The sequence below is a fragment of the Cnephaeus nilssonii genome (assembly GCF_951640355.1).
Source record: "Cnephaeus nilssonii genome assembly, chromosome: 19".
NCBI classification, from domain to species: Eukaryota; Metazoa; Chordata; class Mammalia; order Chiroptera; family Vespertilionidae; genus Cnephaeus; species Cnephaeus nilssonii.
This window is the reverse complement of record NC_137090.1, coordinates 1,127,260-1,141,791: the sequence shown is the minus strand read 5'-3', so window position 1 is coordinate 1,141,791 and position 14,532 is coordinate 1,127,260. Positions and strand designations below refer to the sequence as shown.

At 69.9% G+C, this 14,532-nt stretch overlaps 1 protein-coding gene across 1 annotated transcript in view; it reads left to right on the top strand.

Moving 5' to 3' along the window:
• Positions 1-14,532, top strand: part of RPTOR (regulatory associated protein of MTOR complex 1) — an 82,157-nt gene that overhangs the window by 65,581 nt on the left and 2,044 nt on the right. Inside the window, 15 exon segments of the mRNA XM_079797872.1 lie at positions 146-304; positions 516-634; positions 1,250-1,318; positions 1,320-1,354; positions 1,791-1,974; positions 2,426-2,533; positions 6,113-6,218; positions 6,362-6,476; positions 6,602-6,726; positions 7,462-7,566; positions 11,973-12,079; positions 12,819-12,946; positions 13,389-13,475; positions 14,083-14,199; positions 14,301-14,430. Coding sequence (XP_079653998.1) covers positions 146-304; positions 516-634; positions 1,250-1,318; positions 1,320-1,354; positions 1,791-1,974; positions 2,426-2,533; positions 6,113-6,218; positions 6,362-6,476; positions 6,602-6,726; positions 7,462-7,566; positions 11,973-12,079; positions 12,819-12,946; positions 13,389-13,475; positions 14,083-14,199; positions 14,301-14,430 — 1,694 coding nt within the window.

Below are 14,532 nucleotides of genomic sequence, written 5' to 3'. Positions count from 1 at the left end.
CTTCTCTGCCACAGACGCGTGGCCTGCAGTGGCACCTTAGCACCGAGCCCCCTCCCCGGCCCGGTCCCCCACAGCTGGGTCTCCTTGGGAGGCGGTGGGACCGAAGGGGGCTGGGCGCCCGGACCGATGCCTCCATGTGCCGCAGCCGGTGGCGCCGTGGCCTTCTCCCCCGGGAACCTGAGCGCCAGCAGCAGCGCCAGCAGCACGCTGGGCAGCCCCGAGAACGAGGAGTACATCCTGTCCTTCGAGACCATCGACAAGATGCGCAGGGTCAGCTCCTACTCGGCGCTCAACTCCCTCATAGGTGAGGCCCCGCAGCCCAGAGGGCCCGGCCGCCCGGCCGGACGTGAGAAAGTGCCGTCACCCAGCTTGGAGCTGGTGACACGCGTCGCTTCATCGCGAGGGCGGCTGCCGGAACCTTCCGTCGCTCCATCACAGCCCGGAGCAGCGGTCTCGCCGTGGCCCTGCCCCCAGGAGACAGCCCCTTGCTCCTGACCCGTCTCCCCTCCCCCCAGGCGTCTCCTTCAACAGCGTGTACACGCAGATATGGCGCGTGCTGCTGCACCTGGCAGCTGACCCCTACCCCGACGTGTCGGACCTGGCCATGAAGGTGCTCAACAGCATCGCCTACAAGGTGCGTGCGCTCCCCGGCCCCCCAGGCCCCGGCCCCGCAGGCCCCAGCCCCGCAGGCCTGTCCTCGGCTCAGACACGTCTCCGTACCCCGACACCCACGTGAGCTTCCGTCGGGCATCGGGCGTTTCCCGCCATTGCCTACCGAATCGGCACCGTCCCTGCCGCTCTGTCGCGTGCCCCGCGTGGCTGCCCCGTGCCTAACCGTCTCCCGCCCTCCGGCTGGAGCGGAACCTAAAGCCCTTCTAGTTCCCTCTCCGCTCCCAGCTGGTTGGCACCTCCATCTTTGGTTTCTTCGGCTCCCTCTCCCGAGAGCCAGGACCAGGAGGGCACAGCCCTCTCGCTGGCACAGTGCCAGACCCGCAGGTGCTGCGGCCCTCGGCCCCCAGCTCGGCCCCCAGCTCACGGCTTCCTCCCCCTCAGCCCTGCTGCCCGCATGGCAAGGAGGCCAGCCCCGGGCCCCGCTGCCCTCCAGGGAATAGTTTCTGGAGAAGCAGGAGGGGTCCTCTTACCTGCAAGGTGACGGCGGGCGTTCCCACTGGCACCTGCCATCGGTGCGGCGTCTCCTTGCTAACGGCCCGCTCTGCCTGTGGCCCCAGCTCGTCCCTTTGCCCTCCAGGCCACCGTGAACGCCCGGCCTCAGCGCATCCTCAGCGCGTCCTCCCTCACCCAGTCGGCGCCCGCCAGCCCCCACCAACAAGGGCGTGCACATCCAGCACGCGGGGTGAGTGCCGGCTCCGGCGCGTCCTCAGGGCTGCGCCCCGCCCACGGCTGCCTCCTGTCCTCGCCTCCTCCCCGCTCCTCTCCCGCCCGCATGGCTCCGATCCGGCCCTTCCTGGACCCTTCCCGCCTTCGCGCACAAACCGCAGCGGAGCTGGCTGGGCCTCTGTGCCCCTCGCTCCGCGGCTGTGGGAGCTTCTGCGCCCCTCGGGGCCAGCAGGCGGCGGAGCTCACCTGAGGGAGGAGCGCCGGCCCGCCTCCCGCCGGCTCCAGTGGGTCCCCAGGACCTGCTGCCCCCCCGCCCCCCCCCCCCCGCGCAGCATCGCAGCTGATGGAGCCGCTGATGGGGGGGCAGGGGGAGGAGGGTCCGGCAGAAGCGGCTGGTGTTTGGCGTCCCTGGTGGGTCTAGGTGACGCCGGGTTTCTTCTCCCCAACGGCAGGGGCTCCCCTCCAACGTCCAGCGCCAGCAGCTCCAGCCCCACCAATGATGTGGCCAAGCAGCCAGGCAGCCGGGATCTGCCTGCAGGCCGGCTGGGCACTGCCGGGCCCACGGGGGCACAGTACACGCCCCACTCCCACCAGTTCCCCCGCACACGGAAGATGTTCGACAAGGGCCCCGACCAGGTGCGCGCCTGCACGTGGCACGTGGCTTACGCACTCAGACTCCTGATGGGTTCACGCCCCGGGGACGCGGGGGCCGGTCTGAGCGCAGCCCCGCACCATGTGGCCGAGGCCTGTGGGCATCGGTGACCAGGGGCCTATCCAACCACTCAGGACAGGGACAGCCAGGCCACCCCACCGGCCCCCGGGCGACAGGGTTCCTGGAGCACAGACCCAGGTGGCCCCCCTAATGCTGGCTCCTACAGCTCGGCCCCGGCCCCCACTCGGCCCTGTCCCCCACTCGGCCCTGTCCCCCACTCAGCCCCAGGCCCCCACTCAGCCCCAGGTCCCCACTCGGCCCCAGGCGTACGGGACGCAGCAGCCAGACCTGCCTCTGTCTGGTCTGAGCGGCTCCGAGGCGCAGAGAAACGGAGGGCACGGGCTCACTTGTCTCTCTTCCCCCCGCGCCTGGAAGCCCGCCGACGACCCGGACGACACCGGCCACAAGAGCTTCATCTCGGCCGCGATGCAGACGGGCTTCTGCGACTGGAGCGCCCGGTACTTCGCGCAGCCCGTCATGAAGGTGCGCGGGCCGGGGCGGCCGTCCCTGTCAGACGGGCGGGAAGCCGCCGCCTTAGCGTCCTGTCTGCGCCGAGCGGGTCTGGTCCCCGCGGGCGGGGTGGGCCTGAGTCAGGCAGGAAGCGTCCTCAGTGCCGGCCCTCGGGGGCAGCGGGTGTCGCGTGCACACAGATGGTCCCGTGGCTGCCACGCCCGTGGAAACAGCCCGGTGCCGGGGCTTCGGGGGCGCGGCGTTGGCGTGAGAGGCCGCCGTACGACGCTGTGTCTGCAGTTCCGGGTGCGGCGGACCTGGGAGCCTCAGGACTTGGCGGGTTTCCTGCTGCGTTCACTGGGATCTGTGCTAAGAGCGTGTTCTCTCGTCTGTGTTCTCAGTCTCCTGCTTGCCCAGGTGTACGCACAGGCGTGCTGTGCTTCCGTGGCTTAACTAGCTGTCTGATGGCACGTGTGTGCGGGGACATGCCCGGGGGGCTTTTCCATTAGCCCGTGTCACGTGGGAACTGGAAATAGCTCAAGGCCGGGATCGCCCCTCAGAAATGAAGACCCCCCCACCCCACCCCCACGGCCTCCGTCTAAGGACCTGCGTGCTCACCAGGCGGAGCTGTCCGCAGCTCCGTCACGGGACACTGGTTAGCGAGGCCGAGTCCCAGGCACATGGCGGGAGCGACCGCGTTTGCTGGAGCTTCTTCACGTCTCAGGGCCTCCTCCCAGGTCCGAGTGGCCGAGAAGAGCTGTGTCTGACAGGGCCCCCCTCGATGGATGAGACCAACACCCCCCCCCCACGCCTCCCAGAGCTCACACCTCCCCCCCACGGCTCCCAGAGCTCACACCTCCCCCCCCACGCCTCCCAGAGCTCACACCTCCCCCCACGGCTCCCAGAGCTCACACCTCCCCCCCCCCACGCGGCTCCCGGAGCTCACACCTCCCCCCCCCCACGGCTCCCAGAGCTCACACCTCCGCCCCCACGGCTCCCAGAGCTCACACCTCCCCCCCCACACCTCCCAGAGCTCACACCTCCCCCCACGCGGCTCCAGAGCTCACACCTCCCCCCACGGCTCCCAGAGCTCACACCTCCCCCCCCCCCACGCGGCTCCCGGAGCTCACACCTCCCCCCCCCACGGCTCCCAGAGCTCACACCTCCGCCCCCACGGCTCCAGAGCTCACACCTCCCCCCCCACGCCTCCCAGAGCTCACACCTCCCCCCACGGCTCCCAGAGCTCACACCTCCCCCCCCCACGCGGCTCCCGGAGCTCACACCTCCCCCCCACGGCTCCCAGAGCTCACACCTCCGCCCCCACGGCTCCCAGAGCTCACACCTCCCCCCCCCACACCTCCCAGAGCTCACACCTCCCCCCAAACATGCCTCCCAGAGCTCACACCTCCCCCCCACGGCTCCCAGAGCTCACACCTCCCCCCCCCACGCCTCCCAGAGCTCACACCTCTCCCCACGCGCCTCCCAAAGCTCACACCTCCCCCCCCCCACGGCTCCCAGAGCTCACACCTCCCCCCACGGCTCCCAGAGCTCACACCTCCCCCCCCCACGGCTCCCAGAGCTCACACCTCCCCCCCCACGGCTCCCAGAGCTCACACCTCCCCCCCCAAGCCTCCCAGAGCTCACACCTCCCCCCCCACGGCTCCCAGAGCTCACACCTCCCCCCACGGCTCCCAGAGCTCACACCTCCCCCCCCCCACGGCTCCCAGAGCTCACACCTCCCCCCCCACGTGCCTCCCAGAGCTCACACCTCCACCCCACGCGCCTCCCAGAGCTCACACCTCCCCCCCCCACGCCTCCCAGAGCTCACACCTCCCCCCCCACGGCTCCCAGAGCTCACACCTCCCCCACCACGTGCCTCCCAGAGCTCACACCTCCCCCCCACGGCTCCCAGAGCTCACACCTCCCCCCCCCACGTGCCTCCCAGAGCTCACACCTCCACCCCCACGCCTCCCAGAGCTCACACCTCCCCCCCCACGCCTCCCAGAGCTCACACCTCCCCCCACGCCTCCCAGAGCTCACACTTGCTTCAGAAAGAACATCAGGCATGGCCTGTCATGTGCTTTAAAGCAGACGAGTTGAACTTTGTTCCGATTGCGAAGGCACAGGGTTTGTGCTCAGCCCCCCGTGCTGCGGGCCTTGTCCCTGGCGGTGCCGGCCTCACGCCCTGTCCCACGCTGGAGCCTCCCCTGGGACACACCTGTCAAGGGCGTAGCGAGAGTCCTTGTGTCCCTCCCTGCAAGCCAGGGTCCCTCCTAGCGTGGGTCCCGAGTCCGCACGTCATTAGCAGAGCAGCCGCAAACAGGACACGGTCCACGCCGGGGACAGGGCTCTGACCCGGAAAGGCGGGTGGGCCAGCGTTCAGTGCTCCTGTGCTGACTACCAGCAGAGCAGAGGGAGCAGGGGCGCCTCCTAGCTGCAGAGCGGGGAGGGGCAGGACTCGGCGTCCGTTCCCAGTAACCGCGCTGGGCAGGCGGGTGGCAGGGTCCTCGCAGGGCGCCTGGGGCCTGTCCCGGTTTCCTCGAGAAGAGCAGGCGGCCACACCCTGCGGCCAGGCAGGAGCCGCGGAGGGCTGGTGGCGGGGGAGGCAGGCCCCTGCAGGTGGCACTGTCGTGTGCACGGACCCCAGGTACCCGGCAACGTGCTGCTCAGGAAGGGAGGGTCCCGAGGGGCGGGCGCCGCGTCGTTACACAGAAGTCGTGCTTCTGTATGAAATTACACCGTTCCCCGTGGCACCCGCTGAAACACGAAACATTTAGATACAAACCCCAAAGAACAGTGCGTGCCAGATCCCAATGCTGGAAAGCACGGAACACCGGTAAGAAGTCCGCCCTGAATCGATGGAGGCCCTGCTCGTGGTTGAGACTCAGCGATGTTTTCCCTGAATTGATGTTGTAAATCAATACGGTCTCAATCGAAGTCCCAGAGGCTCTTAGAAACCGACAGCCTAGTCTCAGGTGCGTGGGGGAAGCAGAGACCAGAATAACCCAGACCGGTGCCGCGGGTCGTGGTTGGGACTCACGGTCTCGTGGTGGCAGGCGACACCGGCCAGTAGGACACGGAGCCGGGAGTCGGTCTGGAGCAGTGGGCTGTCGATTCTCAACTAAGACACTGTGTGCGGGGTGGTGGGGGGGGGAGGGGACGGGGGGCCGCAGCCCCTCACACCTGCGGGAACGAGCCAGAGCGCGTCAGCCCTGCATGGGGACCATGAAGCGTCGGGAAGGACGCCTTGGTGGCCCGGGCGGGCGAGGCGCTGGTTCCTTCATAAGAGAATAAAGTGCAGGAAGCAGGAGCCTTTCTGAGAAAAGGCGACCCCGGAGCCACGGCTAGAGACGCGGCTGCGGAGCGAGTTTGGGCTGGCTGCCGGCCCTGCTGACTCTGCCGCGGCGGCGCTCCCGAGAAGGACCAGCGCCCCCGGGGCCCGGCTGCCTCCCGAGGGGTGCCCGGGGCCCTGCTCCGGTCACGCTCCTCGGTCGCCTCTAACCAGAGAAGGAGCCTGGGCCGGGCCAAGGGCTGAGGGGCCGGCCCAGCCTCCGCGTGGGAGCGGGGCCTTGTTGGGCCATCGGTGTTGGACGGCGGGTGTTGCTCTTGCAGATCCCGGAGGAGCACGACCTGGAGAGTCAGATCCGCAAGGAGCGCGAGTGGCGGTTTCTGCGCAACAGCCGCGTGCGGAGGCAGGCGCAGCAGCTCATCCAGAGGGGTGAGGCGGGCCGACGCCGCAGGAGGGGCTAGGGGGCCCCTGGGGGCCCAGCCCGAGCCCACGCAGCCTGGGGTTCCCGCCCCGGGCCCGGGTGCAGCCCCGCGTCTGGCTGTGGCTGAGGCCGCCGTGCGTCCCTTGCGCAGGCATCACGCGGCTGGACGACCAGATCTTCCTGAACAGGAACCCCGGGGTCCCCTCCGTGGTCAAGTTCCACCCCTTCACGCCCTGCGTGGCCGTCGCGGACAAGGACAGCATCTGGTGAGTGTGTGCACACGGCACCAGTGCGGGGGGGGGCTGGGGGGCGCGGTGTGGCCGTGACGGCCGTCCTGGCGGGTGTGAGGCGGCGTCCCGGCTTCATCGCTGTCCCTCTCTTGCCCCTGGAGCTTCTGGGACTGGGAGAAAGGGGAGAAGCTGGACTACTTCCACAACGGGAACCCTCGGTACACGCGGGTCACCGCCATGGAGTACCTTAACGGCCAGGACTGCTCGCTGCTGCTCACGGCCACAGGTGAGCGTGTGCCGCGGGCCGGGCCGGGCATTGGCAGCTTCCTTGGACCGGCGTTCCCGTGGGCAGAGGCACAGGAAGGCACTGCCGTCAGGAGGTGGGAGGGTTCTGAGGGAGAGGGCTCCTCACAGGCAGCGGGGAGCCGTGACCAGGGCCGGCAGGGCCTCGGGACGGTGTCCGCCTCGGGGACCCGCTCGTCCCTGCCAGGAAAGGCGCCGGAGCCGCTGTCCACGCAGCCTCCGCGAAGCCCCTGAGGCGAGGTGGAGGGAGACCGGTCGCCAGGGGCTCTCTGCCTGGCGGCGACCCTCACGGTCCCTCCAGCCACAGCCCACACCAGCGGCGGGTCCCACTCTCCCGTTTGCTCTGAAGTGCCGGCACTTCGGCCTCACCCTGGCACCCTGGTTTGCCCACTGAGCCACCTGGCGAACCATCACCTCCCGCAGCACTTCCGACGCGGCTCTGCTTCTGGCTTAGAAGCCACTGCCCGTCTCCCGGCACCTCCATCCCCGACGACAGAGGTCGTGGGGGAGCCGCGGAGGGCGCCGAGCCCTGAGACAGGGCTGGTCACTGACTGAGCGCTCCTTCCAAAGTCCCGGGCCCCTCGGGAGGGCGCGCCCACAGGGACAGCCTGCTGGCGGCCGCCGCCCCCGCCAGGCCTCCGCGAGGCGAGGGGCATCTTCGTGGCTCCTCGGGCCAGGGAGCACCTGCGTGCTGACCGCCTTCTCTCCTCTCCCCAAGACGACGGCGCCATCAGAGTCTGGAAGAATTTTGCTGATTTGGAGAAGAATCCAGAAATGGTGACCGCGTGGCAGGGGCTCTCGGACATGCTGCCGACAAACCGAGGTCAGTGTCAAGGCCAATCCTGGAATCGTGAGCCGGCCGCTTCCCCCGTCTCCACAAAAGCGCTTCTACCTGGGAGAGGCGGCTGTGCAGAGGCCGTCGGGCTGACCTCTGACCTGGGGCGTCCCTGGCCTGCGCGCCCCTGTTCTCAGCCTCGTCCCTGGCTGGCAGGGGTGTTGCTGGGAAAAGAGATGCTGCTGACGGGGCTGGGGGACTGCGTTCTGTGCTCTTTGCACCCAAATTAACCCCCTTTGTGGGGTGAGTGTGCAGGGAGCGCCCGCGTGTGCTTCTGTCTGGGCTGGAGCCATGTGCTCGCCTGACCCGCCTGCCCTGGCCTGGCCTGGCCCCTGTGCTGAGGGCGCGCTGGCCCGGCCCCCTCTGCTGAGGGCGCACTGGCCTGGCCTGGCCCCTGTGCTGAGGGCGCGCTGGCCTGGCCCCTGTGCTGAGGGCGCGCTGGCCTGGCCTGGCCCCTGTGCTGAGGGCGCGCTGGCCTGGCCTGGCCCCTGTGCTGAGGGCGCGCTGGCCTGGCCCCTGTGCTGAGGGCGCGCTGGCCTGGCCTGGCCCCTGTGCTGAGGGCGCGCTGGCCTGGCCCCTGTGCTGAGGGCGCGCTGGCCTGGCCTGGCCCCTGTGCTGAGGGCGCGCTGGCCTGGCCCCTGTGCTGAGGGCGCGCTGGCCTGGCCTGGCCCCTATGCTGAGGGCGCGCTGGCCTGGCCCCTGTGCTGAGGGCGCGCTGGCCTGGCCTGGCCCCTGTGCTGAGGGCGCGCTGGCCTGGCCTGGCCCCTGTGCTGAGGGCGCGCTGGCCTGGCCCCTGTGCTGAGGGCGCGCTGGCCTGGCCTGGCCCCTGTGCTGAGGGCGCGCTGGCCTGGCCTGGCCCCTGTGCTGAGGGCGCGCTGGCCTGGCCCCTGTGCTGAGGGCGCGCTGGCCTGGCCTGGCCCCTGTGCTGAGGGCGCGCTGGCCTGGCCCCTGTGCTGAGGGTGCGCTGGCCTGGCCTGGCCCCTGTGCTGAGGGCGCGCTGGCCTGGCCCCTGTGCTGAGGGTGCGCTGGCCTGGCCTGGCCCCTGTGCTGAGGGTGCGCTGGCCGTGGCCCTGCAGGCACAGCTCTGCACGCTGCCTTCAGGTGGGGGAGCCCGGCCGCGTGCGCAGTGGGTGACAGGCCCTGCCTGCTGTCCTCCAGGAGCCAGGTCAGGGATCGCAGGGCCCCGAGGCCTCAGCTCACGGCTCGCTGTGCCCGCAGCAGTGGCGGCTCAGGTTGGGGTCAGGCTGTCAGGGTCTGGGCTCCCGGGGCCCTAGTCTCCCTCCCTTGCCCGGTGCTGCTGCCAGAGGCTTCTCTGCTCCCCCACCGGTCTGAGCGCCTTAAGCGGCCCAGGAGGGAGGGGCCTGGCTGCCGGCGTGTGTGTAAGACGAAGCCATGCTCTTCAGAAACCAACTGTCAGCCGGCACCCCGCCCACCACACAGCGTTTCCCTGTCGCCTGGGCCCCCGCGGGCCTGGCGGGAGCTGGGGTGGCGGGCAGCACCGCGGGCCCTGTCTCGGCCTCGCCTTGTTCCTAAGACCACCCAGCGCCGCCTCCGGGTGCCCGCCGCCCCCTCTGCCTCCTGGCGCAGCCGCCCGGCAGCTCCTGCCACTTTGGCCACTCACCTCCCCGAAACGTCCCCACGTCTCCCCACCTCCGGACCCCCGCCCCCGCCACCCACCCGCACGTAGGCATTTCCAAGCCCCACGCACACGGACGTGCGGTGCCGCGTTAGGTCCCGTCTCGGCCACAGCACCTCCGACCTCCCGTCCAGACAGGCCGTTTGGAGGCAAACCCTGCCGACCGAGTGGGCCGCTCCACCTGCACCTCCCTCCCCTCCCCTGCTGCCTGGTGTTCTGAGCCGTCGTCAGTCTGGTTGGGTCAGTGCGCCCGGCCGCTCGCCTTCCATCAGACCACGTCCCTGTCTCCTCGCAGGTCTGGCCCGAAAGGTCTCCATCTATCTTGACCACAGTAAGCAGGGAGGTGAGTGCCCTCTGCCCCCGGGGCCGCCCAGGGCCGGTGGGCGCTGCCCTCTCCTGCTGGCGCTGTCCCCACGCTGCGGTGCCCTCCAGGGCAGCAGAGGGTCAGGGCTGGGGTCTCCCTCGCTCCGTCCACTCCGTCCGCACAGATCCGTCCAACACAAGGACGCCAGCCAGAGAGCACCCGCCCCGGGTGCAGAGCCCGGGGCCCTGGCCGAACCCCCAGCCGCGGAGGGAGCCTCCCGAGGGCCGCCCTCCGGCGCCTCCTCCCTCCGCAGCTGGGCGCTCCAGCCCCGCGGCTCCGAATCTCACCCCCCTTTGCGCTGCCCACGCTGGGCTCACCCTGGGCTCCTGGAGGGTCCGCATTCTCTCCTCTCCAAGCCACGCCCACTGGCCCAGGAACGGGAAGAGCAGGGCGCCATCTGCTGGCGAGGCGTCCCGGCCGCCTCCCCCGTCCCTCAGGCCGCAGGCCCAGGCCTGTTTCCCACCAAACCCTTCGGACAGTATTTCCCGGGCGACGCCTCGGGCAGGGCCTCTGGCAGCACCTGTTTCCCTTGGAGACGTGCCCACAGCGGCTTGCTGAGCGCCAGGTGCAGGCAGCAGCAGGGCTGAGGGCAGAGGATAGCCGGTGGGGGGGGGGGGGGGGGGGGCGGGGGCACTGGCTCGGGCGGAAGCCACATCAAACCGTGTCCTGAGGGGGAGACAGGCGAGGGGTGCTGTGAGCCAGGGCGGGGACAGCGACACCCACAGGCGGCGCTGCTGTCGGCAGGTCCCGTTGGGACACTGGCTCTCGTGGAGGTGCCGTGCCGCCCTGTTGGTTACGGTTCACCAAACAGGCGCGCTCCTCTCGGGGCCTCACCACGCAGGTGACTAAAGAGGCGGAGCCTCACCGAGCCAGGCGCCGAGTGGGTCCTTTTCCGGGTGCGTCTGTGTTGGTTCTTAGAGAGAACGGCCTGGTTGCCCACGTGCCCCGGCCAGGGATTGGGCGGCGACCTCTTGGTGCACAGGCGATGCTCCAACCAACGGAGCCCCCCGCCCCGCCTGGGTGACACGTGATCCCTGTCCAGGGCCAGAGCCTGACCAGCCTCCCAGCGACTGTTTGTCCTTGTCTGTTTAGTGGCTCATTCTCCACGGGCAGGCAGCACAGCGTGGGGCTGGCGGGTCCGTGTGGGGCTGGCGGGGTCCGCGTGGGGCTGGCGGGTCCGTGTGGGGCCCCGCGTGTCCCTGGAAGAGAGAACAAGAAGCACCTGCAGACCCTGGGACTCACCGAGTCGGGTTTGTGAGAGGCTCTTACGGTGAAACAGCTGAGGGAGGGAGGGAGGAGACTGGAGGTGGCAGGGCCTCTGCTGCTCGCCCCAGAGGAAAGCGGGCGCTGGGACCGCTCAGGGGAAGGACAGGGTCCCGTCAAGGGAGACACTCTCCGCCACCGCGTCTGGAAGGCAGGACGCAGGACTGGGGGTCTCGGCGGGCAGCCCAGCGGCTGCGTCCCGTCTGGGCAGCAGGACCCGCCGACTGCAGCCTGGGAGGGGAGCGGCAGGACCTCCCTCGGCGACTGCGTCTGAGGGGCTCTCCGCAGGCGGGGGCCCGGTCTCAGGCGACATCGGGAGGTGACACCCGGCAGGTGCCCGCCTGAGGGAGGTTCGTCCCAGCACAGAGCAGCCACGGGAGGCTTCCCTGCGTCTAAAACGTCACTTCTCAAAAAAAAGCAAAAATGGCAAAACGTTAGCGACTGTGAGATCTGGGCGGCGGGTACAAGGATTTCTCCCATGTTCTTCTCTCTGCACTTAAAACATTTGCAACTAAACATTTAAAGTAAATCTTATTCTGCCCCCAGTGTGGCCACGTGGTTAGAGTGTCAGCCCGGGCCGCAGGGTCGAGGGGTCGATCCCGGTCAAGGGCACGTACCTCAGTCGCAGGTTCGATCCCGGCTACTGGAAACACCTGGTCAGAGTGTCTCTCTCTCTCCCTCCCTCTCTCTCCCTCTCTCTCTCCCTCTACCTCTCCCTCTGTCCCTCTCTCTGAGTCAGTGGGGAAAATCCCCTTGGGTGAGGATTGACGACAGCACGTTAAATCTTGTCCTAAGTCGCGTCCTCCCGGAGGTCCAGTGCTGCAGCCGCTCGTCCGCTGTCCCGTCGCGCGTGGGGAAGGGGGCTCCCGGCCTCGGTGCCCGGCCAGCCTCGGGAAGCGCTGCAGCCCCGAGCACCCACCGGCCGAGCCCAGGGTCCTGGACAGAGTCCGCGGAGGCCCTGCCCCTCCGCAGTGCCTGGGCCGCAGGGATCTGGGGGAGCCCGCACTGTTGCCCCGCCCAGGACTCGGTGCACCCGGAGCCCGGCTCGAGCTTGCGTGGGTCTGGGTCCTGGGTGCCGGGGTGGCGTGTGCCCAGAGCAGGCTCCCAGGTGAGGCGTGCCGTCTCTCCCAGGTGCCGGGATGGTGGTGGACTGGGAGCAGGAGACCGGCCTCCTCATGAGCTCAGGGGACGTGCGGATCGTGCGCATCTGGGACACGGACCGCGAGATGAAAGTGCAGGTAACCGCTCGGGGTCGCTGAGCCGCTGTGACATGTCAGTGGCGAGGGGGGGGGGCGCGGGGGGAGGGGGCCTGGGCACTGGGAGCCTCAGACCCGCTGGCGTCTGGATCGGGTCACGTGGCGGCGCCCTGCCCGGCGTGACAGCCTGGGCTGACCCTGCTCGTCCCAGACGCTGATGACCGCGCAGGCCAGGGAGGTCAGCGCAGGCGGACGCTCCTCGCTGTGACTGATTGCTGGGTCCTGTGCTTCCTGAGGTGCCTTTTGCTCTCCCTCTTCACAAAGGGACAGGAGCCAGGGGATTGCCTGAGCCCTGCCGGGCCGTGACGCCCCGACCCCCGGGCTGAGGCCCCGCCCCTCCCTGGGCCACGCTTTCTCTCTGCTCTCCCTCGCTTACAGCCGCCAGGAGCTGTGTGGGCTGGGCGCTCCCCTAGACCCTCCCTGACAGCAGGCAGCCGGCGTTCCAGCGGAGCCAATGGCTCCTACTGCCCCGAGGGCTCGTCTTCTTTCCAGGACAGAGGGGTTTAATTGGCTCAGAAGGCCGGTCGTTACCAGCCTATTTGCCCGCTGCGTGGCTCCCGGCTGGGCCCTGGTGCGCCCCGGCCTGTCATTTGGGCCCAGTGGCCTGACTCAATTCCCAGCGGCCTGCAGGTGCCCCGGGCTCCGCGGGCCTCCCTCGCGTCCCTGGTGGAGCGGGCGCAGTCCCTGGCCGGGTGGCTCAGGTCTCTGTGCTCGGCCCTAGGACATCCCCACGGGTGCCGACAGCTGCGTGACCAGCCTGTCCTGCGACTCCCAGCGGTCCCTCATCGTGGCCGGCCTAGGGGACGGCTCCGTCCGCGTCTTCGACCGGAGGATGGCCCTCAGCGAATGGTAATGCGGCTGCGCCCGCCCACCCAGTGCCCCGGGGCCGTGGTCACATCTCTGCCAGGCTGCTGGGCCCTCCACAGAGGCCTCACGCCCCTGAGCGTGGACGGGCCACGGGAAGGTGGGGCCGGGTCCTGGCCAGGCGCTGCCTCCCGAGCTCAGGTCCCCGGGGAGGCTGCTGCCCACCCCTCTGGGTTGCACGTGAGCAACTGTGGCGTCGGGACCACGTGCCTGGGTGCGGGTGAGGCAGGCGGGCAGGGGAGGGACCTGTGTGGGTGCTGAGGAGCTGGTGTCCGCTGTCCGCCACCGTCCTGAGGCTGGGGCTGGTAGGTGACAGCACACGTTGCACCCCGGTCCCGCGTCCCCCGCTTGCCTGCCTGGGCTCTGACCCGTGTCCCCCGCTCTGCCCGCCTGGGGCTCTGACCCGCGTCCCCCGCTCTGCCCGCAGCCGCGTCATGACGTTCCGGGAGCACACGGCCTGGGTGGTGAAGGCCTGCCTGCAGAAGCGCCCCGAGGGCCACATCGTGAGCGTCAGGTAGCCGCTGGGCAGCTGCGAGACGAGACAGCGTTCCCGCTGGGAAACGTCCTGGGCATCCCCCAGCCGTCCCCTCCCACTGGAGCCTCGCCTCAGGCAGCGAGAGCCTGCGGGGAGGGGCGGGCGGGGAGCGGGTGGGAGGCGTGCCCCTCAGTGGGCACAGGGCCTCCGCCGCGCCTGGCTGTGGGGTCCCTGCTGAGCCACAGTCATCCACCCATTAAACCAGTTGGCCGCGGGTGCCTCCTGCGCTGAGAGCAGCGAACGTTCATTTGCCCTTAAAGGGACAGCAGGTGTAACTTACTGTCACAGCCGCCGCTTTTTCCTTAAGGAAAACACAGAGCGTGGCTCTTGGAGTGACAGCGCGGGGCCGGGCGGGGCGGGGAGCGGCCGCCCCGTGTCCCTGCAGCGCAGTCCCTTCTCGGGGCAGGAAACGAAGCTAGTGCTCGCTCCCACGCTCTGCCCTGCGGCGGCCTCGCCGCTCCCGGGGAGGTCCTGGCGGCCGGGTCGTGGGTGGGCCTCACAGGGCCTAGGAGGCTCCAGATGGCCTCTGTGTGCCCGTCCCGGGGCTGGCGGGCCGGCCTCCCTCACCGCGACCCCCTCTCGGCAGCGTGAATGGGGACGTGCGCTTCTTCGACCCGCGGATGCCGGAGTCCGTGAGCGTGCTGCAGATCGTGAAGGGGCTCACGGCCCTCGACATCCACCCCCAGGCCAACCTCATCGCCTGGTAGGTGCCCAGCCCCACAGGCTGGACCCCCGTCCCTGCAGACCCCGCCCCCCGGCCCCGCCCCCGGAGCAGGCGCTGACAGCCCCCCTCTGCCCCTGCAGCGGCTCCGTGAACCAGTTCACCGCCGTCTACAGCGGGACGGGGGAGCTCATCAACAGCATCAAGTACTACGACGGCTTCATGGGCCAGCGCGTCGGCGCCATCAGCTGCTTGGCCTTCCACCCACACTGGGTCTGTCCCCACGCCCGGCGGGGCGGGCACCGGGCACCTGAGGGCCAGCAGCGAGCGGGTGGCTGCAGCCACGCCCCCACCTTCCTGGGCCCCCCACCGCCC